The 23,053-nt window shown below is 50.9% G+C and overlaps 1 protein-coding gene across 1 annotated transcript in view; it reads left to right on the forward strand.

Annotated features, from left to right (window-relative positions):
* LOC119170845 (protein O-mannosyl-transferase TMTC1) overlaps nt 1-23,053 on the forward strand; it is an 85,513-nt gene that overhangs the window by 57,959 nt on the left and 4,501 nt on the right. Inside the window, exons 10-13 of the mRNA XM_037422116.2 lie at nt 8,548-8,691; nt 8,893-9,104; nt 10,590-10,725; nt 11,798-11,942. Coding sequence (XP_037278013.2) covers nt 8,548-8,691; nt 8,893-9,104; nt 10,590-10,725; nt 11,798-11,942 — 637 coding nt within the window. The remainder of the gene's footprint in view (nt 1-8,547; nt 8,692-8,892; nt 9,105-10,589; nt 10,726-11,797; nt 11,943-23,053) is intronic.

A 23,053-nucleotide genomic window follows, 5' to 3' on the forward strand; every position in this document is an offset into this window, starting at 1 on the left:
ATTTTAATTATCAGCTGGCATTCTGTCATATCGGCTTCCTGCGGTGAAGCAAAATATGCCCAAGCGCGAAAGTTGTAGATGTAGGCGCTTACAAACACCGTCGGGATTGTCTTTTAATAGTGCTGGTCGAGAAATTATCTATGAAAGTTACGATCCGTCGTCTGATCTGACTTGCGATGCCGTGGTGCCTACTATAGGACGCCAGAATAACAATGCCGGTCGGCAAAACCACTCAGATGTATCTCCGTCAATCTTTAGAGGTTTGCTTACCTTGTCTACCCTTCATTGCAACAAAGAAACGATTGATTGACATGTAGGGTTTAACGTCCCAAAACCATCATTTGATTGTGAGAGACACCGTAGTGAAGGGCTCCGGAAATTTTGACCACCTGGGGTTTTTAACGTGCACCCAAATCTGAGCACACGGGCCTTCAACAATTGCGCCTCCATTGGAAATGCAGCCGCCGCAGCCAGGATTCGATCCCGCGACCTGCGGGTCAGCAGCCATGTACCTTAGCCACTAAACCTACCGCGGTGGGGCGCAACAATGAGAGGCTTGCGGAATGCTCGAACTTCAACCTTCGCGAGCCAGCTGCGCCGAGATCGGTCCAGCTAAATGTGACCCGTATGAGTTCAACTCTCAATGAATTTAGCCCTAGCGTACCGGCTGAGTCCGTCATACACCCATCGACGCTTCCACGTTTATTAATATCCTATGCCGAGGAGTAGGAAGGAGTATGCCGTATAGAGCCTTGTCATCGATTACCATGAATGAACTATTTTTTTTTTCTTTGACCGCGGTGTCCACACAAGAAGCGACGAACATAGATGCGACGCGCTTTCATCCTGTGGCGCAGCCACACGGGCCACCGCCAAGAGCGGCCGGGCGCACTCGTCGGCACATCACTGACTCTTGCGTGGAAACACAGCCTTGCTGTTAGGTGCGCGCACATAAAGTAACACGAAGGGACTTCTTCATGCGCATGTAATTTTGTTTTTAGGAATCGGCTATGTAGCTCCAGCTCTCGGTTTACAGGTGCAAATCAGCAGAGTCGGACATAGCCGCTGCAATATAGCTTATCCTCCCCTGTGTAAGAAAAACACCTTAATCAGTCAAATACGTGTGTACTTATCGAGCATTGCAGTCAATATTTTACTTCTGCGCACGTCAACCAGCCGTAAAAGCGAGAAGTGGCTATTTCAATCGGGAGTAATAGATTATCTAATACTATGTGGGGTTTAATGTCTCAAAACCATCATATTGCCACATTCCATTACCCAAGTTTTCGTTATCGTCCCAAAACACCACACGATTCTCAGCGCAAACCGCGCCTGCAGTTTTCCAGAAGGTTCCGGACTGTAGTAGATCATTTCGATAAGATCACGCCCACTGTGCGAACGGTACAGATTGTTCTGGAACCTACGCCACCGCCAGCAATAACGCTAGAACATTCGATGGCAAGAGTATAAATGCCGACAGGCTTCGCCACTTGTCAGTAGTTGTTGATCGAAGGCCGACGCTCTGTTCGCCGCTATCAGTCCGAGACTGCTATCTGTGCGAGACTGCTGCTGTAATTGGACTTTCATTTTACCGGGCACAGGTTCGCCCAAATAAAAAGTTAAATCCCAACACGAAGTCTCCTGTCTTCGGCCACGTCACAACCCCGTGACATCTGGTGGAGGTGCTGCTTCGTTCATGTACCGGACGCCCCCGTCAAGCCGTGAACCCAGCCCACGTAGCGGAGAAGATACCGACGCCAACCAGGAGCAGCGAACAAGCCGCCGACAGAAAGGGCTACCACCGGAGTACGAGCTTCTGCAAGACAAGGCGCGGAAGACCAAGGCCATGACCGCGACTGCAGCGACAATGACAACCGCAGCGTCCCAGCCCACGATGGTGATGCATCAACCCAGGGAACCACCAATTTTCCATGGGTCATCGTTCGAAGACCCGGAGTCCTGGCTAGAAACATACGACCATGTGGCCGCCCTCAACCACTGGGACCATGACGAAAAGCTGCGTCGTGTGTTCTTCTATTTGGAAGACACCGGAAGGACCTGGCTCGAAAATCGGGAGTCCACGCTCCGAACGTGGGATGTTTTCTGCGGCGCATTCCTGCAAACGTTCGCGAGCGTCGCTCACAAAGAGAGGGGCGCTGCTTTATTAGAGACCCGGGTTCAGCTACCAAAAAAAAATGTCGCCATTTTCACAGAAGAAATGACCCGACTATTCCATCACGCTGACCCAGACATGCCTCAGGAGAAAAAAGTTCGTTTCCTCATGCGAGGGGTCAAACAGGAGCTCTTTGCGGGACTGATGAGAAACCCACCGAAAACCGTCCAAGAATATATAGCCGAAGCAACCACCATTGAAAAAACCCTGGACATGCGCACCAGACAGTATAATCGTCGCCTGACTCCAGAATGCGCTGCTGCTCAAGCAAGTGACTCCGACAACCTGCGTGAAACGATCCGAGCGATCGTGCGGGAAGAGCTGCGCAAACTGTTGCCTTCGGCGCAACCTCAAGTGGATTCGATCGCCGACATTGTGCGAGAAGAAGTTCGGCAATCGCTTCGAATTCCCCAAACACCACTGCCTGAGCCTGAAACTATGAGCTACGCCGCTGCAGTGCGCCACAACGCTCCTCCCCGTCCACGCCGAAACGCCGCCCTGTCGCACTTCCGTCGCCAGACACCACCGCCGCCACCACCATACCGACGACCTACCGTTCGCCGGCGGGCCAGCGCAGCGCGCCGAGGAAAACCGACGTCTGGCGCACCCCTGACCACCGCCCACTGTGCTACCACTGCGGCGAGGCCGGGCACACTTACCGCCGTTGCCAGTACCGACAGATGGGACTGCGTGGCTTCGCCGTCGATGCACCACGTCCGCAGCCAGGGGAACAGCCACGTGACATCGCCGACTACCTGACAGAAACTCAATGGACACCACGAAGTCCTTCCCGTTCGCCGTCGCCCAGCCGCCGCATGTCACCGCACCCCCGGCAGTACTCCGGCCCAACGCGGGGCCGGTCTCCTAGCCCGTATCCGGGAAGCTAAGGGCAGCAACCAGTGGAGGTGCGGTTGCTGTGCGACGAACTACCGAAGATCCTCCGACGACGACGACGCCGCGACGGAGCTTTCCGAACACAATGCCAAACAAGCAAAGCCCTGACGGCGAAAGCTCACTTACCGAAGGTGGCCTGACGACGCAACATGGAAGCAGCGGAACAAGCCGACGCAGCCGTGACCCGACGCCACGCCCTAACTGTAATGCGAGATGGCGAACTAGCGACCTCGACGTTCTTATCGACGGCCACAGTGTAACTGCTCTCGTCGATACTGGAGCTGACTATTCTGTCATCAGTGGGTCGTTCGCCGCGAAGTTGAAGAATGTTAGGACAGCTTGGAAAGGCCCTGAAATCCGCACAGCTGGAGGTCATCTCGTAACGCCTGCAGGAATCTGCACAGCGAGAGTCACCATTAACGGCCGTATTTATCCTACAGACTTCGTAGTCTTACAGCGTTGCTCGAGAGATGTCATCCTTGGCATGGACTTCTTATGCCTCCATGGTGCTGTCATCAACCTAAAAATAAAGTCGATAACGTTATCCACAGAAGAAGCACTACCGCCGCGCACGCCGTCAGGACACCATGCCTTGAATGTGCTGGAAGAATAAGTCACCATTCCGCCTCGCTCAAGCGTCATTATTTCAGTCGGCGCTCCTAAATCACCTGACTTGGAAGGCGTCGTTGAAGGCAGTCAGCATCTGTTAGTCACCCGAAATATTTGCGTCGCAAGAGGAATTGCAGAGCTGCGGGGAGGCAAAGCAACGGTTATGCTCACGAATTTCAGCAATGAGTACAAACGTGTGAACAAAGGAACAACGGTCGCATACATCGAAGAAATTGTTGAAGCCACCAGTGCTTTCGCCCTCGCCGATTCTGCGGAACCTGCTCAGAGGAACCAAGCCCCTCCCATAGCTTTCGACGTCAATTCCAGACTTCCGAACGATAAGCAAGCACAGCTCAAGGCCCTGCTCCTGCAATACGAAGGTTGCTTTTCGTCGTCATCGAAAATTCGGCAGACCCCAAACACGAAACATCACATCATAACCGAAGAAAATGCCAGACCACTCCGTCAGAGTCCGTACAAGGTTTCGACGCGAGAACGTGAGGCCATGAAGAGACAAGTTGATGAAATGCTGCGGGATGACATTATCCAGCCGTCCAAGAGCCCATGGGCGTCCCCCGTGGTGTTAGTGAAGAAAAAGGATGGAACCCTACGTTTCTGCGTCGATTATCGCCGCCTGAACAAAATCACAAGAAAGGACGTGTATCCTCTCCCAGGAATAGACGACGCACTTGATCGGCTCCATAACGCCAAGTACTTTTCGTCAATGAACCTCAAGACTGGCTATTGGCAAATCGAAGTCGACGAAAGAGACCGAGAGAAGACGGCGTTTATAACACCGGACGGCCTTTTCGAGTTTAAGGTGATGCCCTTCGGCCTTTGCTCAGCGCCTGCAACTTTTCAACGCGTTATGGATACAGTACTGGCAGGATTGAAATGGCAGACTTGCCTTGTGTACTTGGACGACGTTGTCGTGTTTTCCTCGAGTTTCGACGAGCATCTTCGGCACCTTGAAGCTGTACTTCAAGCCATCAAGACGTCCGGACTCACACTGAAGCCAGAAAAGTGCAGATTTGCGTATGAGGAGCTCTTGTTTCTGGGGCACGTTATCAGCAAGTCTGGAGTTCGTCCCGATCCGCGGAAAACAGCCGCCATCGCCAACTTCCCGCCGCCCACTGACAAGAAGGCCGTGCGCCGATTTCTGGGCCTGTGCGCCTATTATAGGCGGTTCGTGAAAAACTTCGCCCGCATCGCCGATCCTCTCACTAACCTTACCAAGGTCGACGTGGAATTCAAGTGGGAAACACCATAGGAACACGCTTTCGAGGAGCTTAAACATCGCCTCCAGACGCCTCCGTTACTTGCCCATTTCGACGAATTCGCCGAGACAGAAATACATACTGACGCAAGCAGCGTAGGTCTTGGCGCCGTTCTTGTGCAGACGGCTGACGGACTTGAAAGGGTTATTGGTTACGCCCGCCGATCACTATCCAAAGCAGAAGCAAATTATTCCACAACAGAAAAGGAGTGCCTTGCCATCATCTGGGCTACGTCGAAATTTCGCCCCTACCTCTACGGCAGGCCCTTTAAAGTTGTGAGCGACCACCACGCCTTGTGTTGGCTAGCGCCTTGAAGGACCCTTCAGGTCGCCTCGCACGATGGAGCCTGAGACTTCAAGAATATGACATTACTGTCATTTACAAGTCCGGCAAAAAACACTCCGACGCCGACTGTCTCTCTCGTGCGCCTGTCGACCAACCACTACCTGACGACCCGAATGACGACTACTTCTCTGGAACGATAACTACAGACGACTTCGCTGAACGACAGCGGGCCGACCCGGAACTTAAGGCCCTAATAGAATACCTCGAAGGCAGGACCGCCGAAGTGCCGAAGGTATTCAAGCGCGCACTTGCGTCGTTCTTCCTACGAAACGGTCTTCTACAAAAGAAAAACTTTTCACCGCTTCGAGCTAAGTACCTCCTTGCGGTGCCTTCAGCTCTGCGACCAGAACTCCTGCATGCCCTACACGACGATCCGACGGCAGGGCACCTCGGTGTTTCTCGCACGCTCGCGAGGATACAAGAAACGTTCTACTGACCACGTCTTACCACTGACGTAACTCGTTATGTGAGGACATTCCGAGACTGTCAGCGACGCCAGACACCGCGACAAGGCCAGCTGGACTTCTGCAGCCAATTGATCCACCTTGCCGACCTTTTCAGCAGATTGGTATGGACCTACTAGGGCCGTTCCCGACGTCGGCTTTCGGAAACAAGTGGATCGTGGTAGCTACCGACTACCTCACCCGCTACGCCGAGACAAAAACCCTGCCAAAAGGCAGTGCATCCGAGGTAGCTAAGTTCTTCGTCGAAAATATCGTCCTACGTCACGGCGCCCCGGAGGTCCTTATCACCGACAGAGGAACGGCATTCACTGCCGACTTGACTCAAGCGTTCTTGGCATACAGCCAAACAAACCACCGCTGGACGACAGCGTGCCACCCACAGACCAACGGCCTCACCGAGCGGCTTAACAAGACGATCGCCGACATGCTGTCAATGTACGTCGATGTTGAACCCAAGACGTGGGACGCCATTCTTCCGTATGTGGCATTCGCATACAACACGGTGGTGCAGGAGACGACGCAGATATCTCCATACAAATTGGTCTACAGAAGGAGCCCGGCAACGACGCTCGATGCCATGTTACCCAACGTCACCGACGAAGAAAGCCTCGATGTGAGCGAGTACCTTCAACGTGCCGAAGAAGCCCGACAACTTGCGCGTCTCCGTATCAAGAATCAACAGACGATAGACAGCCACCGTTACAACCTTCGACGACGCTTCGTGGAATACCAGCTCGGTGAACGTGTTTGGGTGTGGACGCCGATACGCCGACGTGGACTAAGTGAAAAGCTTCTGCGACGCTATTTCGGACCGTACAGGGTGGTTCGACGTCTCGGCCCACTTGATTACGAGGTTGTCCCCGACGGCATCACGAACTCTCAACGACGCCGATCGCGACCTGAAGTCATGTATGTCGCGCGCCTCAAGCCGTTTCATGCGCGTTAACAAACTGAAACGTGTTTTTTTTTGTATTACTGTTTTATCGTAATTTATTCATTGTACTTTCTTGCATTATTATTGTACCTTCATCTTTAGTTAAGACATCGGGACGATGCCTTTTTTTCAGAGGGGGGCAATGCCACGTTCCATTTCCCAAGTTTTCGTTATCGTCCCAAAACACCACACGATTCTCAGCGCAAACCGCGCCTGTAGTTTTCCAGAAGGTTCCGGACTGTAGTAGATCATTTCGATGAGATCACGCCCACTGTACGAACGGTACAGATTGTTCTGGAACCTACGCCACCACCAGCAATAACGCTAGAACATTCGATGGCAAGAGTATAAATGCCGACGCGCTTCGCCACTTTTCAGTAGTTGTTGATCGAAGGCCGACGCTCTGTTCGCCGCTATCAGTCCGAGACTGCTATCTGTGCGAGACTGCTTCTGTAATTGGACTTTCATTTTACCGGACACAGGTTCGCCCAAATAAACAGTTAAATCCCAACACGAAGTCTCCTGTCTTCGGCCACGTCACGACCCCGTGACAATATGACTATGAGAGACGTTGTAGTGGAAAACTCCGGATATTTTAACCACCTGGGGTTTTTTAACGTGCACACAAATCTGAGCACACGAGCCTATAACGTTTCCGCCTCCATTGGAAATGCGCCGCCATAACCGGGATTCGATCCCGTAACCTGCGGGTCAGCAGTCGAGCACCTTAGCTACTAGACAACCGCGGCGGGGCGCAGTAGAGGCTGGTAATCTGCCCCAGATTCTCGGCAATTTTTGTACACTGTATTTTTTATGTGGTGAATTATAAAAAAAAACTTGGCGTCTTGACATTAGCGGCACATCATGCGTGGAGGCCAGTAGTTCTATATTATGAAGATGCAAGGTTTAGTTAGAAACAAAATTCGTGTATGTGTTTAAACTCCGAACCGTGAAGCGCAACGACGTGTTTCTGTTTACTCCCCTCCATCTTTGTTTTAATAAGGCAGTGAGCATGGCCCGACGTAGCCTAATAGTAGAGTGCCCGCCTTTTTATCTTTAGGTGGCGAGTCGAACCCCGCTGTTATTTTTGTTATTCTCTGTCTCATTTTTTTCGCTATGTTTGTCGAGCCTCTAGTTTACTCGAGTATACAGCAATTTGTTTGCGCCGTAAACAAACTTGTGGCGACGCGTTGGATGTTGCTGCTTTTTCTTGCTTCGAAAGATCCGCTAGTGGCGCTCGGGAATGAAACGTTCATGATCACACAAACATGCTTTTCTATCCCTGGACCTACTACCATTAAATTGACCGTATTAAAGTTACATCTTGGGCGTGTATGGTCAGATGTTACGAGCCAGTTCTATTGCTTTGTGGCATCAGGTAACATTCAAGCACTAGATATTACTCCGTCTGCAAGGACAGGGGCCAGGCCCCACTCACGCCTCGTCGGCACGGGGGTTGCATAGATTAGGACCTCTACCTGAGTAGCACAGATTTCACAGTATCTTTTACTCTGCCTTCAAGGAAAGAGTAAGTTCCACGGCCAACTCTGCCCTACTCCCTCGAGGTTTAAGTGAACTCTGGGGACAGTAACACAACTTCTGCGAGTGTATGCAATTCAGTCTGCAACAGCGCCAAGTAACGATGGCCGCATACGATCACAGAATGTGGCAGCTTACTACGGCAGCTGAGCCTCCTGAGGTGGTCTGCACCTAAACATATACCTTATCTTGCAGTTACTTAGGCTGCTCAAGCGCTGATGCTACATTACTTTAGGTGGTTGTTACAGACACAAAAAACAACTTAGTTATAACGCAACAGGATAAACTTTGAATGTTTTACTCTCTACGCAGGTTGTGGCCAGATCATGCCAGCGCTCACAATAACTTGGGGACTGTGCTGACGTCAGCTGAAGAATCTGAACGTCACTTCCGGTTTGCCTTGCACGTCAATCCGAACCACCCAGGGGCCCATTTTAATCTCGCCAATATCTACAGGTATGTGTGTCAACATTTAAGGTGACTTTTCTTGATGAAGCACTGGTATGCCGGAAATCTATGAGGCAAACAAATTAGGTTCGTTCATTTGTAAACGTTACTTACCCACGTTTATTGCCCATAGTGTCGTGCATAGGTACGTCCTAAGTATTTGATTCGTGCATTACAAAACAAATATGTTCGTTGATTTTTGACGTGCAGCAAGCAAGGCCAGAAGGAGGTTGCCCGCACCCTCTTGGAGCGCGCCGTTGAGCTTGATTCCGCTTTCTGCGAGGCGTATTCATCCCTTGCTGCACTGGCCGCCGAAGAAGGCGACATCGCTGAAGCCGAGAGGCTTCACAAAATGGCGTTAAGCAGTGACGACCGAAACGCCGACGCCCGGAACAACTATGGAACATTCCTGCAGTCAATCGGTGAGGACAGCTTTACACCGACTTACACACCTATATATTACATAAAAATCGTGTAAAGAAAATACAGTTTCATTTATTAGCCTAGTCAGCAAATAATTTATTATTGCTTCTTCTTACCGACTATCTCCTGGTCAAACATGCTTTCTCTTATACGAACCACTACTGTAACGCGTATTGCTTTTTCGAGCTCTGATCTCAATTTGTAGGTGAATGAAAAAGCAAGACACGTTTGGACATATAACTTGAGGTTGCATTCTTAGTTGGTATGTCATCTGTCATTATTAAACATTCATTTGTTTCTTTCATTGGCTTCAGAAAGGACAAATTTTCGAGTGGCATGACGTGTCAGTTCTCATGTAGTATGTGTATGGATAATTCAAAATGGCAGATTCCACGTACATTGAGAAATAATGATATGTAAAGCATGAATGAGAAAGGTTAATATGTAACTTTAAAACCGGCACAACGTTACGAGGTTGAGGTGAAATATCCCTTACATGACTTCCATGTCATGATTATCATATTTGGACGTGTCATTTACCTTCGTCACCTGTTCACGTCACAGTATACCAAATTTGGTATATGTGGAGCTAGGGAAACAGCCGCGAGCGCGCGATCAGCGTAGCTCGTAATCATGATTTACATGACCCAGATCTCATGATTATCATTTTGCACCAGTAATAAACTTTTCTCGTCCATTCACGTCCCGTAATACAGAATTCGGTATATGCCAAGCTAGCTAAACGGTGGCGAGTGCATCAGGACAGGCCAAATATGCTCCGACCCAAAGATGACGCGCGCGCTTGCTGGTTGCAGCGACGCTACGCTAGGAAAACGCGAGCACTTTAATCTGACGCAAGGTGCGACCAGCGCCTGTCAGCGCGGCCCGGCGGCAACCGGCCCAAAATGCGACATGCTGCCGTTCGCGCTGACGACGTTACTCAGAGAGCACCTCGTCTGCCTCTCTTCGTGACGGAGGGACGCCGGGCGTGCTCAAACGCGCATGCGTCAAAGCAATGAAGCGCAGCGCGCGCCTGTGAGTATATGGCAGGCAGATCGGTGCCTCGCGTGACAACGCCGGCGTGGTGCGACAAAATGAATGCCTGCGCGCATGGGTGCCGAGTCACATCGATGTGTGTTGGCGCCTTGAATGTTGCATAAATTCATGATTTTATATGGCACGCATGTCATGATTATCATGTTTGGACGCGTCAATAACCGATTTCGTTTGTTGTCGTCACGTAACGCTGTATTTGGTACATGTGAAGCTAGCCAAACGGTCTCGAGCGCATCATGAGCGTGGTATGTAGTCATGTTATTACATGTAGCTCAAAGTCGCTGAAGTTCGCTCAAAGTCGCCGAAGTTCACTATGAAATGCTTCGCACTTAAAACACTTAATAGGCGGAATTTAAGCTGAGTTCTTTTGGTACACGCTGTGCTTTTCTCCGCTGTTATTCCAGTAGCTGCATGTTTTTTCTCTACAGGACGCACCGAAGAGGCCGTGACGCAGTACCAACAAGCTCTCGAGATTCAGCAAAATCACACCGTGGCCCTCTTGAACGCAGCTAGAAGCCTTCGCAGCATGAACCTGAATATGCAGGCCGAGAGCCTCTACAAGAGGTAATCTACCAGGTTACATTTGCAGCTGAGCGTGAAGTTAAATGATACTATAAATGTTTATTTTTGTGGCCACATTTTACTGGCGGGACATTACCGGTTACGTAAAATTACTCGGTAGATGAAGCGTTCATTGGTAACTCGGCCCATTTATAGCTTAAATATTATACACTAACGCACCGATAACCGTAAATAAGACGCATCTGCGCAATTGCAAAAAACTTCCTACTTATTATATCGCGTAACCAATTCCACCTACTGAGCCAGGCAGGGCCTTCAAACGAGTGAGCCCCGATAAAAACACTATGGTAAACGAAAAAAATCTCATGTATTATAAAACGTGGGCAAATATAACAGGGGCTATTCTAGTTCATTTGCCGGGACTTGGAGAAAATTTTGGTTCAAAAAGCTTCACAGAGTGTTCGCTTTCCAGTGCTTGCTGCCTCTGGTAATGCTCTTAATTTGCAGTTCATTTTGATTTTTCCCGGTCTCGTCAATGTAAAGGCTATAAGATCACTTAAGATGTAAACTCCTTATAAGATGCTCACAATAAATCTGTAGCCATTCGAGCCGCCGTGCATCCGCTATTACGAAAGCACCCAGGTGCTGGAATCCGTGAAGTGCTTCATATGCGGTAGTTCGGATAGCACTTTTGTCGGGTTGTTGTTAGGTAACACTGTGGTCGCGACTTTTTTTTTTCGCATATAAAAGGTAGAGCCGGTGAGGGGCGGCTACCACTGCATGACATTACACATAACTGGAAGCGAACTTCTCAACCATATTTATGCATTCTCTTATTGTTACTATACGAGCCCTGTCTAATATTTTTGTAGCCCACTTTGTCAGGGTCATTTTTGCACCATATTAACTTACATCAACAATGTTAGCGCATAGCTAACTTAAGGCACTCGCAACTGAAAAAAAAAACATGTACGTTTATTTGAAGGAGTACCATCATACACGAGCTGTTAAAGAACACCATACATATAATACGTGCAGCTATAGGTATAGGGGCTTACTATTCACAGCGTTAATGACGCTATTAAGTTTTTTTCTGGTCTTCTTTACTGCACAGGGCCCTCGCTCTTGAGCCTGATCCACAGGTGATGGACAACCTCGCCGTGTTCTACGTGAATGCCGGCCGTGTGAACGAGGCGAGACAGCTGTTTGAAGAAATTGATCGGCTCTTCCCGGAACACCACGACAGCAAGGTTCACCATGTGAGTGGCAAACGGGAAAAAATCATTTCAAATATTGAAGTAAGCGGTTTTACATCCAGTATATTGGCATCGTCAAGCACTGGCGCTGGATCGTCTTCGCGTGACACAAACGTCAAACTAAAATCAGGACAACATTTCTGCTACATTTTCAATAGTAACATACTTATGCAGACGTTTCCTGCCGTTTCAGTGTCCACATTGGTTCGTGATGTTGTAAAGACGCAACTACGGGTGGTATTCGATTGCGCATTTTGCATGTTTGTATTGTAATTATAAGAATGCTGCAACATACCATATATATATATATATATATATATATATATATATATATATATATATATATATATATATATATATATATTGTAAAGAAGAGGAAGTACTCCGGCGCAGAGGCAGCCGCATCGAGTGTGCAGCAGCGGCTCGAGCTCGGAAATTGCGGCTGGTGGCTGGTGCATCGCCTTCCAAGCCTTCCAAGCACCGACCTTTCTGCTTAATAAATCTCCTTTATAATTGGTGGAGACGTGCCTTACCGTCCCTTACACCTTCCCACTACCATCCTGGAACTCCGTTCTCGACGGCTACCTTCTGCTATGCCGGACGCCGATCAGCAGACGCTTCCATCTCTTCCGGCCACCTGTCCAGGCAGTGTTCCTCAGCGGGAGCCTCCAATCTTCAGTGGAACAGATGACAACGACGTTGAAGAGTGGCTCTCGACTTTCGAACGGGTGAGCGCTTTAAACAGATGGACGGACGCGGACAAGTTGACACGCGTTTCGTTCTATCTCGCGGGTGTAGCCAGCCTTTGGCTTAGAAACCACCAGGCAGACGTCCGAACGTGGCCGCAATTTAAAACGTCGATTGTAGCAGTCTTCGATCGACCTGCCGTCCGAAAACTTCGTGCCGAGCAACGTTTACGCACACGCGCACAAGAAACGGGTGAAACCTTCACAAGTTACATAGAGGACGTCGTCGATTTGTGCAGACGCGTGAACGCCGAAATGACGGAAGCTGAAAAATGTAAGCACATCCTCAAAGGGATTGACGACGACGCTTTTCAAATGCTCTTGGCGAAAAGCCCGACCACTGTTAACGACGTAATTAGCCTCTGCCAAAGCTACGATGAATTGCGGAAGCAGCGAGCTTTGACAAGACGTCCTCCAGCGCACGATTTGGCATCGCTGTCTAGTGTGATCAGTGGTCATGACCACGCGCCACTAATAGCCGAAATAAAAGCATTTGTCCGCGAAAAAGTTGCACGACAGCTTTCCTTGGTGCCTTTCACACCAGAAGCTACCACAACTTTACCATCGTCTCTACGTGACGTCATTCAAGGAGAGGTCGCCGAGGCCTTACCAGCTGCTCGCGAGCCTAATCTTGTGGCTGCTCCTCTCACCTACGCCGCGGCTGCAGCCATGCCAACTCGCAAGGCGCCTGCACCTCCGTTCCAGCCTCGCGCGAGCTATCCCCCAGCTCCAGTTCACTGGACCAGCACTAACACCGCCAACCCGTGGCGCACCCTCGATAATCGCCCGATATGTTACGCTTGTCGATACCCCGGACACGTCGCAAGGTATTGTCGCCGCCGGACGCATATCACCAATGAAAACCGCCGTGAGCCTTTCTTCCCGCTTGACTCCAACGCGCGATACGGTTCCTCCACTCCAATGCCAGCCCGCTACCAGGACGACCACCGCCCTCGCCCGGGACGTCTTCGCTCGCCCTCTCCACGCCGCCGCTCGCCTTCTCCTATGCGTCGACGGCCCGCACCTAACGAGGAGGAAAACTAGACGACGCAGTTCCTGAGGCAAGAACTGCGCAAGTTTCGGTTTGCCCAAGTCCTCACTTGTCACCTACCAATGTTATTGATGTGTTCGTCGAAAGTATCCCTACTGTCGCTCTTGTAGATACCGGTGCAGCTGTTTCGGTTATAGATGCTGGATTTTGCCGCTCAATTCGTAAGGTTACGACGCCTTTCTCCGGATTATCGCTTCGCACAGCCAGTGCTCAACCTGTTCAACCGACCGCAGTATGTACAGCCCGCGTGACAATTCAGGACGTTCTGTATACGATAGAGTTCGTGGTTCTTTCATCATGCTCCCATAATATTATTTTGGGATGGGACTTTTTGTCGCGTCATAACGCCGTAATCGACTGTGCTAGGGCTGAGGTCGAATTTTGCTCACTGGATGACCAAGCGTCCGTTGACACCCAGTTTGCCGCTAAACTTGTCGTTAGTGATGACACCTACATCCCTCCATGCTCTTTTGCGTTCGTGCCAGTTTCATGCAGCGCCATATCCGACGGCACGGTCTTCTTCACACCATCTCCAATATTCGTCGCCCGAAGAGCTCTCCCCCTGCCTTTCGCTGCTCTCGATCTTGTAGAAGGGTCAACCACAATGCCAATTTATAATCATGAGTCGTCGTCTTTATCCCTACTTTGTAGCGAGTGCCTTGGCCACGTCGAGACAATCAGTTCTTCCAGAATTATATCCGTCCCCGATGAGGTGCCTTCTACCTCCGTCTGTGAACTGGCTGTCGTCTCAGCGCCTGACTCAACGTCAGCAAACATATTTCAACCATTCATCGCTGCAGATTTGACATCTTCGCAGCGTTCACAACTCCTCACCATTCTTGAGAGCTACCGCCACTCTTTCGACGTTGAACAAACATCTCTCGGCCGTGCCTTAGCAGTAGAACACCACATCGACACTGGGTCCCACTCACCGCTGCGACAACGACCATATCGCGTGTCCGCTACAGAACGCCGCGTCATTGCTGACCAAGTAGACGACATGCTTCGCAGAGGCGTCATTCGACCTTCACAGAGCCCATGGGCGTCTCCGGTGGTTCTCGTCAAAAAGAAAGACGGTTCTATTCGTTTCTGTGTCGATTTCCGGCGATTGAACAAGATCACGCTGAAGGATGTCTATCCACTACCGCGCATTGATGATACTTTGGACAGTTTGCAGGGTGCCGAGTTCTTTTCCTCGTTAGACTTGCGGTCAGGCTACTGGCAGGTGCCTATGGCGGAGGCCGATCGCCCCAAAACCGCTTTTGTCACGCCAGACGGCTTATATGAATTCACCGTCATGCCCTTCGGACTTTGCAATGCACCTGCAACGTTCGAACGAATGATGGACAACATCCTGCGTGGACTAAAATGGAAGATATGCTTGTGTTACCTCGATGATATCGTGGTCTTCGCCTCTAAATTTGACACACACTTACGTCGCCTTCAGCACGTCCTTACTTGCTTAACTAACGCCGGTTTGCAATTAAACCTCAAAAAATGTCGATTTGCCATGCGTCAACTGAACATTTTGGGCCACGTTGTTTCCAAGGAAGGCATCCTCCCGGATCCCGAGAAATTGCGAGCTGTTACGGCGTTTCCTAAACCTGCCACCATCAAAGAACTTCGAAGTTTCATCGGCTTGTGTTCGTATTTCCGGCGATTCGTCCGAAACTTCGCGTCTATTATATCACCTCTCACGCAACTTCTCAGCAGCTGTAAAGACCTCTTATCGTGGTCCCCTGCCTGCGACGAGGCTTTCACCACCCTGCGACGGCTTCTTACGACGCCACCCATTCTACGCCATTTCGATCCTGAAGCTCCAACTGAAATCCACACCGACGCCAGTGGTGTAGGCCTGGGTGCTGTGCTCGCACAGCGTAAACCGGAACATCAGGAATACGTCGTGGCATACGCTAGTCACACACTTACCAAGGCTGAGAGCAACTACAGCGTCACAGAAAAGGAGTGCTTGGCCATTGTGTGGGCCCTTGGAAAGTTTCGCCCATATCTATATGGTCGTTCTTTTGACGTCGTGACCGACCACCACGCGCTGTGCTGGCTTTCGACGTTAAAAGACCCATCTGGCCGCCTCGCTCGCTGGGCGTTGAAAATTCAAGATTACGACATACTATAATATAGAACGGAGACAGTCAAAACTGTTATCCGAGACCACGTAGAAGCGTAGGCCTAGCTATCAAAATCAGCGACAGTCCGGGCCGAGCGTCTCGTGCTTAGCACTGACAATGTGTGTGCCGAGATTTGCATGACCCACTACAATCATCATTACATATTTCCCCCTCGCTGAAGATGGTGCCAAGTAAGTGTTCTAAGGTGTCGTGAGGACAAGTGGTTCGTGATATGGTTTGAGGCGATTCACATGTACGATTTCGCGGCCTCGGCGACGCAGGTCCACAGTGGCCGTGAGGGGTTCGATGAGGTAGTTAACAGCGGAAGTTTGTTCTATGACGCGATAAGGTCCATGGTACCTGCTGACAAACTTTGTAGAGGTACCAGGAGCAGCACTGGGGGGCACCCACAGCCAAACAAGAGAGTTGGGCGAAAATTGGTAGTTGGACCGTCCATCGTCGTGACGAAATTTCTGTAGCCCTTGTTCTTGTGTTGTAAGGGTGCGAGCTAATTGCCGACATTCTTCCGCATACCGCGCGGCTTCGGAAACTGGTGTGCCTTCGGATGAGTCGGGTCGGTAGGGGAGAATGGTGTCAATTGGAGACGATAGTTCTCGACCATAAAGTAAAAAGAATGGAGAAAAGCCTGTCGTCGCTTGAGGTGCCGTGTTGTAAGCGTACGTTACGTAAGGAAGGATAAGATCCCAGTTGGTGTGGTCGGAGGCGACATACATAGAAAGCATGTCGCCAAGAGTACGGTTGAAACGCTCGGTCAAGCCATTTGTTTGTGGGCGATATGCTGTAGTACAGCGGTGAATTACATGGCATTCTGCAAGAAGTTCTCGAATAACATCCGCGAGAAAGACGCGGCCTCGGTCGCTCAAAAGTTCACGTGGAGCGCCATGACGCAGAACAAAACGTTGCAGCAGGAAAGACGCAACGTCACGTGCCGTCGCGGCTGGTAGAGCGGCCGTTTCGGCATATCTCGTGAGATGGTCGATCGCTACAATAATCCAGCGATTCCCAGCTGATGTATATGGTAGAGGACCATAAAGGTCTATTCCAACCCGGTCGAATGGTCGCACTGGGCACGGTAACGGCTGCATTGGTGCAGTAGGACGGCTAGGATCGTGCTTGCGGCGTTGGCACTCTGTGCAAGATCGAATGTACTTTTGAACGAATGTGTACATGCCGCGCCAATAAAACCGAAAACGTAGCCTGGCGTAGGTTTTAAACAAACCGGCGTGCGCACACTGCGGATCGGCATGGAAAGCAGCACATATGCTGGCGCGGAGATGCCTGGGTATGACGAGTAGCCATTTGCGACCGTCAGGGCGGTAGTTGCGGCGATAAAGTATTCCATCACGGATGGCGAAGTGAGAGGCTTGTCGGTGTAGCGCTCGAGATGGCGGGTGGGCGAGTGTTTCAGATAGGTAATCCATCAGAGACGCAATCCACGAATCTTTGCGCTGCTCCGCAGCCACGTTGATGGGTCCTGATAGTGGAAGGAAGTTGTCTTGGATGGAGACACTCGCAATATCAGTAGAAACAGGCGAACGCGAAAGAGCGTCGGCATCGGCGTGCTTCTGGCCTGAGCGATAAATGACGCGGATGTCGTACTCTTGGAGCCGTAAAGCCCATCGTGCCAAGCGTCCTGAGGGATCTTTGAGGGAGGATAACCAGCAGAGCGCGTGGTGGTCGGTAACAACATCGAAAGGGCGGCCGTACAGATAAGGCCGAAATTTTGTAATGGCCCAGATAATCGCTAGGCATTCTTTCTCAGTTACCGAATAATTTGCTTCTGTTCGTGTAAGAGTGCGGCTCGCGTACGCAACAACATATTCTTGGTAACCAGGCTTTCGTTGGGCGAGTACAGCGCCAAGACCGACACCGCTAGCATCTGTGTGGATTTCTGTGGGAGCGCTTGAATCGAAATGACGCAGTATGGGTGGTGTTGTAAGCAGTTCACGGAGCTTCGCAAAGGCACTGTCGCAAGCTGGAGACCACGCAGATAGATTGCGGTCTCCCTGAAGTAGGTCTGTCAGAGGCGCCATGATCGAGGCGAAATCTCGGACGAAGCGGCGGAAGTATGAGCAAAGCCCAATGAAACTACGCAGCTGCTTGAGAGACGCGGGCCTCGGGAACTCGCGAACAGCACGTAGCTTAGCGGGGTCAGAAAGAACGCCATCCTTCGACACGACGTGTCCGAGAATGGTCAGCTTGCGCGCTCCAAAGTGACACTTCTTCAGGTTGAGTTGGAGGCCTGCTACAGAGAGGCAGCGTAGAACCTGTTCCAAGCGACGAAGGTGCGTGGGAAAATTGGGCGAGAATACTACTACATCGTCTAAGTAGCACAAACACGTGTTCCATTTGAGGCCTCGTAGGATAGTGTCCATCATGCGCTCAAATGTTGCCGGCGCATTGCATAGCCCGAATGGCATCACGTTAAATTCGTATAAGCCGTCTGGTGTAACAAATGGAGTTTTTGGCCTATCATCCGGATTCATGGGCACTTGCCAGTACCCAGAGCGTAGATTAAGGGAGGAAAAGAACTCTGCGCCTTGTAAAGAGTCGAGGGCGTCATCAATTCGAGGCAAAGGATAAACATCCTTTCGTGTTATTTTGTTTAGGCGACGATAATCTACGCAAAAGCGTATCTTGCCATCCTTCTTTTTAACTAAAACAACCGGCGACGCCCAAGGACTGTTTGACAGTTGAACGACGCCTCGCTTTAGCATGTCACCTACTTGTTCATCGATGATACGGCGTTCAGTTGGCGAAACACGGTATGGTCGCTGCCGTAGTGGTGGGTGATTACCTGTGTCGATCTGGTGGCATACGGTAGATGTGCGACCTAAAGTAGCGCTGTGACTGTCAAAAGATGGTCGAAACTTGTCAAGGAGGCTCAAAAGCTCACACCTCTGTTGTGGGTTTAGGCCTTCGTCGATGACACGGTTGAAAATGTCGGTAGTGGAAGGGTCATTCACGGAACTACAGGAGAGGGCGCTGACTTCCGATGATTCATCAGGAACGTCAAGTGTAGCGATGGTTTCGAATGATTCTATCGAACCAATACATTCGCCTCGAAGTAGCGTAATCGTGAATGGGAACGGATTGTTCACAGGCACGTTGGTCGCACCACCTTGAAGAGTAACGAGAGCGGTTGGGAGCGGTGATAGGTGGCGATGAACGAAAGCAGCGGAAGGCGTGAAGAATGCGGTAGCGTCGACGACGGTGGAACACGACACAGGTGCGAAGACAGTAGCGCGTGGAGGGATTCGGGTGTCGTCACTAATGACCAACTTCGCGTCGGAAGGGCGATCGTGCACTGGTAGAGCATCACCAAGGGGACAAAAGGCGACTTCGGCACGGGCGCAATCAATGACGGCTTGGTGATGGGAGAGAAAATCCCAACCTAAAATGATGTCATGAGAACAGTGCGGGAGTACTACGAACTGGACTGTGTAGGGCACTCCTTGAATTACAAGTCTGGCAGTACACGCGGCCACAGGCTGCACAGGCTGTGCAGTGGCAGTATGAAGACATGAACCAAAGTAAGGCGTTGTCACTTTTCGAATTGAACGGCAAACTTTTTCGGCGATGACAGAAATTGCGGCACCAGTATCAATAAGGGCAAGTACGGGTACACCTTCCAGAACGGCATTAGTTACATTCGGCGGCGAACGAAGAGGGCTTGTGCTTTGCGACGAGGACGCAGTTCTTGCCTCGGGAACTGCGTCATTTAGTTTTCCGCGTCGATTGTAGGGGGGCGTCGGCGCATCGGGGAGGGCGAGCGTCGACGTGGAGAAGGAGATCGGCGATCAGGAGCTGGTCGGCTCCTGATCCTCCTTGGACGAGGAGCGTACAATTCGGGGTCTGGGGTGTATTGAGTGTACGTGTAATCGTTTTCGTATGGACGTAGGTTTTCACGTGAGTGGAGTGGGCGGTGGCGGCACAGACGTGCAACGTGCCCAGGTAGACCACACGAAAAGCAGATCGGTCGGTTGTCGGCAGTGCGCCATGGATTAGGGACTCGGCGAAGTGGAGGTCGTGGCGGCTGGGCGGCATAAACAGGAGCAGGCTGTGGAGGCGGCGCTTGGAACGTCTGTGGTCGTGGTTGTGCTGCTGCTTCGGCGTACGTCAATGGTGCATTGACTGGTGGCACCAGCTGTGGAGGAAGGACCTCAGACACTTGATCTCGTATAATAGTCCGTAGAGTAGGGCTAAGCGGTGCACTGCGCTCCGGTAGGCCAGAGATGAGCGAGAGTTGGCGGGCAACTTCTTCGCGCACGAAATCTTTGATCTGCGAAAGGAGGACGGGGTCTTGCGAGGGAGTTAAGCCGGACATCGATTCCTGATGTGGGACAGCACGGCGGGTGACGAGACGTTGCCGGCGGAGCTCATCATAGCTTTGGCAGAGCTCGGTAACTTGGGCGACAGTAGCAGGGCTTTTCGAAATGAGCATCTGGAAAGCGTCCTCGTCAATACCCTTAAAAATATGCTTGATGCGGTCCACCTCTGTCATGTTCACATTGACGCGCTTGCACAAGTCAATGACGTCTTCTATGTAACTTGTAAAGTTATCACCAGGCAGTTGAGATCTCGACTGAAGGCGCTGCTCCGCACGAAGTTTGCGGACAGAAGGACGACCAAAGACTTCGCTGAACTTTGCTTTGAATGCTGTCCAGGTGGGAACGTCGGTCTCATGGTTCCGAAGCCATAAGTGGGCAATGCCACTGAGGTAAATGCCGACAGTGGCCCGTCTCGTGGCTTCGTCCCATTTGTTCAAGGCACTCACGAGTTCGTAAGTAGCCAGCCAGTCGTCGACGTCGTGGTCGTCAGTGCCGCTGAATATGGGAGGATCCCGTTGACGGACCGCGCCGGAGCACACGATGGCCTGGGAAGCCATAGGAGGAGGGCTTGTGGCAGATGCAGTGGTCATGACAGCAGGTAGAGTCCGGCTTCGCAACTCCAGGATTGCAAGGAGACCCAGCAAACTCCACCAATTATAATATAGAACGGAGACAGTCAAAACTGTTATCCGAGACCACGTAGAAGCGTAGGCCTAGCTATCAAAATCAGCGACAGTCCGGGCCGAGCGTCTCGTGCTTAGCACTGACAATGTGTGTGCCGAGATTTGCATGACCCACTACAATCATCATTACAATACGCGTGGTTTATCGGTCAGGACGGAAGCATGCTGACGCCGACGCCCTTTCCCGTTCCCCCCTGCCCCAGAACGCCACAGCTGACTCCGCTTGCGATTCCACATTGCCATCGCTTGACTTTGACACCATTGCTATCGAACAACGCAATGACCCGTGGACTGCGTCTCTCCTCAATCATCTCTCCGACACTTCTGAACTCCCAAAGACGCGAACGCTTCGGCGCCAAGTTCCACACTTCTCGATACGTGACACGCTTCTCTATCGACGCAACTACGCACCAGAGGGACGCAAGTGGCTCCTCGTCGTTCCACGAACCCTGAGGTCGCAGATTTGTTCCTCTTTTCACGCTGACCCACAATGTGGCCACTCAGGAGTCTTCAAGACCTACGAAAGGCTTCGACATCGCTACTACTGGCGTGGCATGTATACCTTCGTTCGCAACTTCGTCCGCTCTTGTGCCGAATGTCAGCGCCGAAAATCTCCACCACGCGCCTCCGCCGGTGAACTGCAGCCTTTACCATGCCCTTCCCGACCCTTCGAACGGGTTGGAATAGATATTTATGGGCCACTTCCATTGACTCCGACTGGCAACAGGTGGATAATAGTTGCTATCGACCACCTAACGCGCTATGCTGAGACCGCTGCTCTTAAAACGGCTACAGCACAGGAGGTTGCCACTTTCCTACTGCGTCATTTTGTGTTGCGTCATGGAGGCCCTCAAGAACTCCTCAGTGACCGCGGCCGCGCCTTCTTGTCCGAGGTCATTGAAAAATTGCTCGCTGAGTGTGCTATTGTACATCGCACATGTACCGCTTACCACCCACAAACCAATGGGGCTACCGAGCGCTTTAATCGTACTCTCGGTGACATGCTATCCATGTATGTGACGCCTGACCACTCTAACTGGGACTTAGTTCTCCCATTCATTACATACGCCTATAATACGGCCCCTTTTTACCTCCTCTACGGCCGTCACCCCTCCCACACCATTGACACCATTTTGCCCTATCGACCAGACGCGTCCGAGTGCCTGCCGATCTTGGACGCCGCCAGACACGCAGAAGAATGCCGCCAGTTAGCTCGTCGCTTTACCTGCGATGACCAAAACAGGCAAAAAGCAATTCATGATGCCCAGACCTCAACTCCCGTTTTTCTTCCGGGTTCTCTTGTATGGCTGTCAGTGCCGCATCGCACACCTGGGCTCTCTTTCAAACTTCTGCCAAAGTACGATGGGCCATATCGTATTGTCGAACAAACTTCGCCAGTAAACTACCTCATTGAGCCTCTTACGCCACCATCAGACTTGCGACGTCGCAACCGCGAGGTTGTACACGTCCAGAGGCTCAAGCAATACCACGGTTCAACGCCGCCTGCCCAGGACTAAGTCGCCAGGATGGCTCCTTTTTTCTCCGTGGGGCCATTGTAAAGAAGAGGAAGTACTCCGGCGCAGAGGCAGCAGCATCGAGTGTGCAGCAGCGGCTGGTGCATCGCCTTCCAAGCCTTCCAAGCACCGACCTTTCTGCTTAATAAATCTCCTTTATAATATATATATATATATATATATATATATATATATATTTATTTATTTATTTATTTATATATATTGCCGCGCGCGTTTCTTACCTACACTTAAGTTTCATTCGGTTTTCGGCCTCAAGGCCTGTCTGGAATGCTTACCGAAAACTGCGCCTCGTTCCAGATGGTTCGCCATTATAGTGAATCGTCTTGTTAAAGCTACGCGCACTTCGCGAAACATTTCAGATTATTCTGGAACCCACGTCGCCCCTAGCGATAACGCTAAATTTTCGATGGCAAGGGTGTAAACGCCGACACGCTTCACCGATTGTCAGTTGATCGACGGGCGGCGCTCTGCTCGCCGTTATCAGTGCCAGTGTCTTGCTGTAATCTGATTTTCTTTTTCGTGGCCACAAGTTCAGCTGAATAAAGAGTTAGAGTTTAATCTTCCACCTACTGTGCGCTTCCTTCATTGAAGATACGACAGCGTAAATATAAATATATATAC

The sequence above is a fragment of the Rhipicephalus microplus genome, chromosome 2 (assembly GCF_043290135.1).
Source record: "Rhipicephalus microplus isolate Deutch F79 chromosome 2, USDA_Rmic, whole genome shotgun sequence".
In the NCBI taxonomy this organism is placed as follows: domain Eukaryota; kingdom Metazoa; phylum Arthropoda; class Arachnida; order Ixodida; family Ixodidae; genus Rhipicephalus; species Rhipicephalus microplus.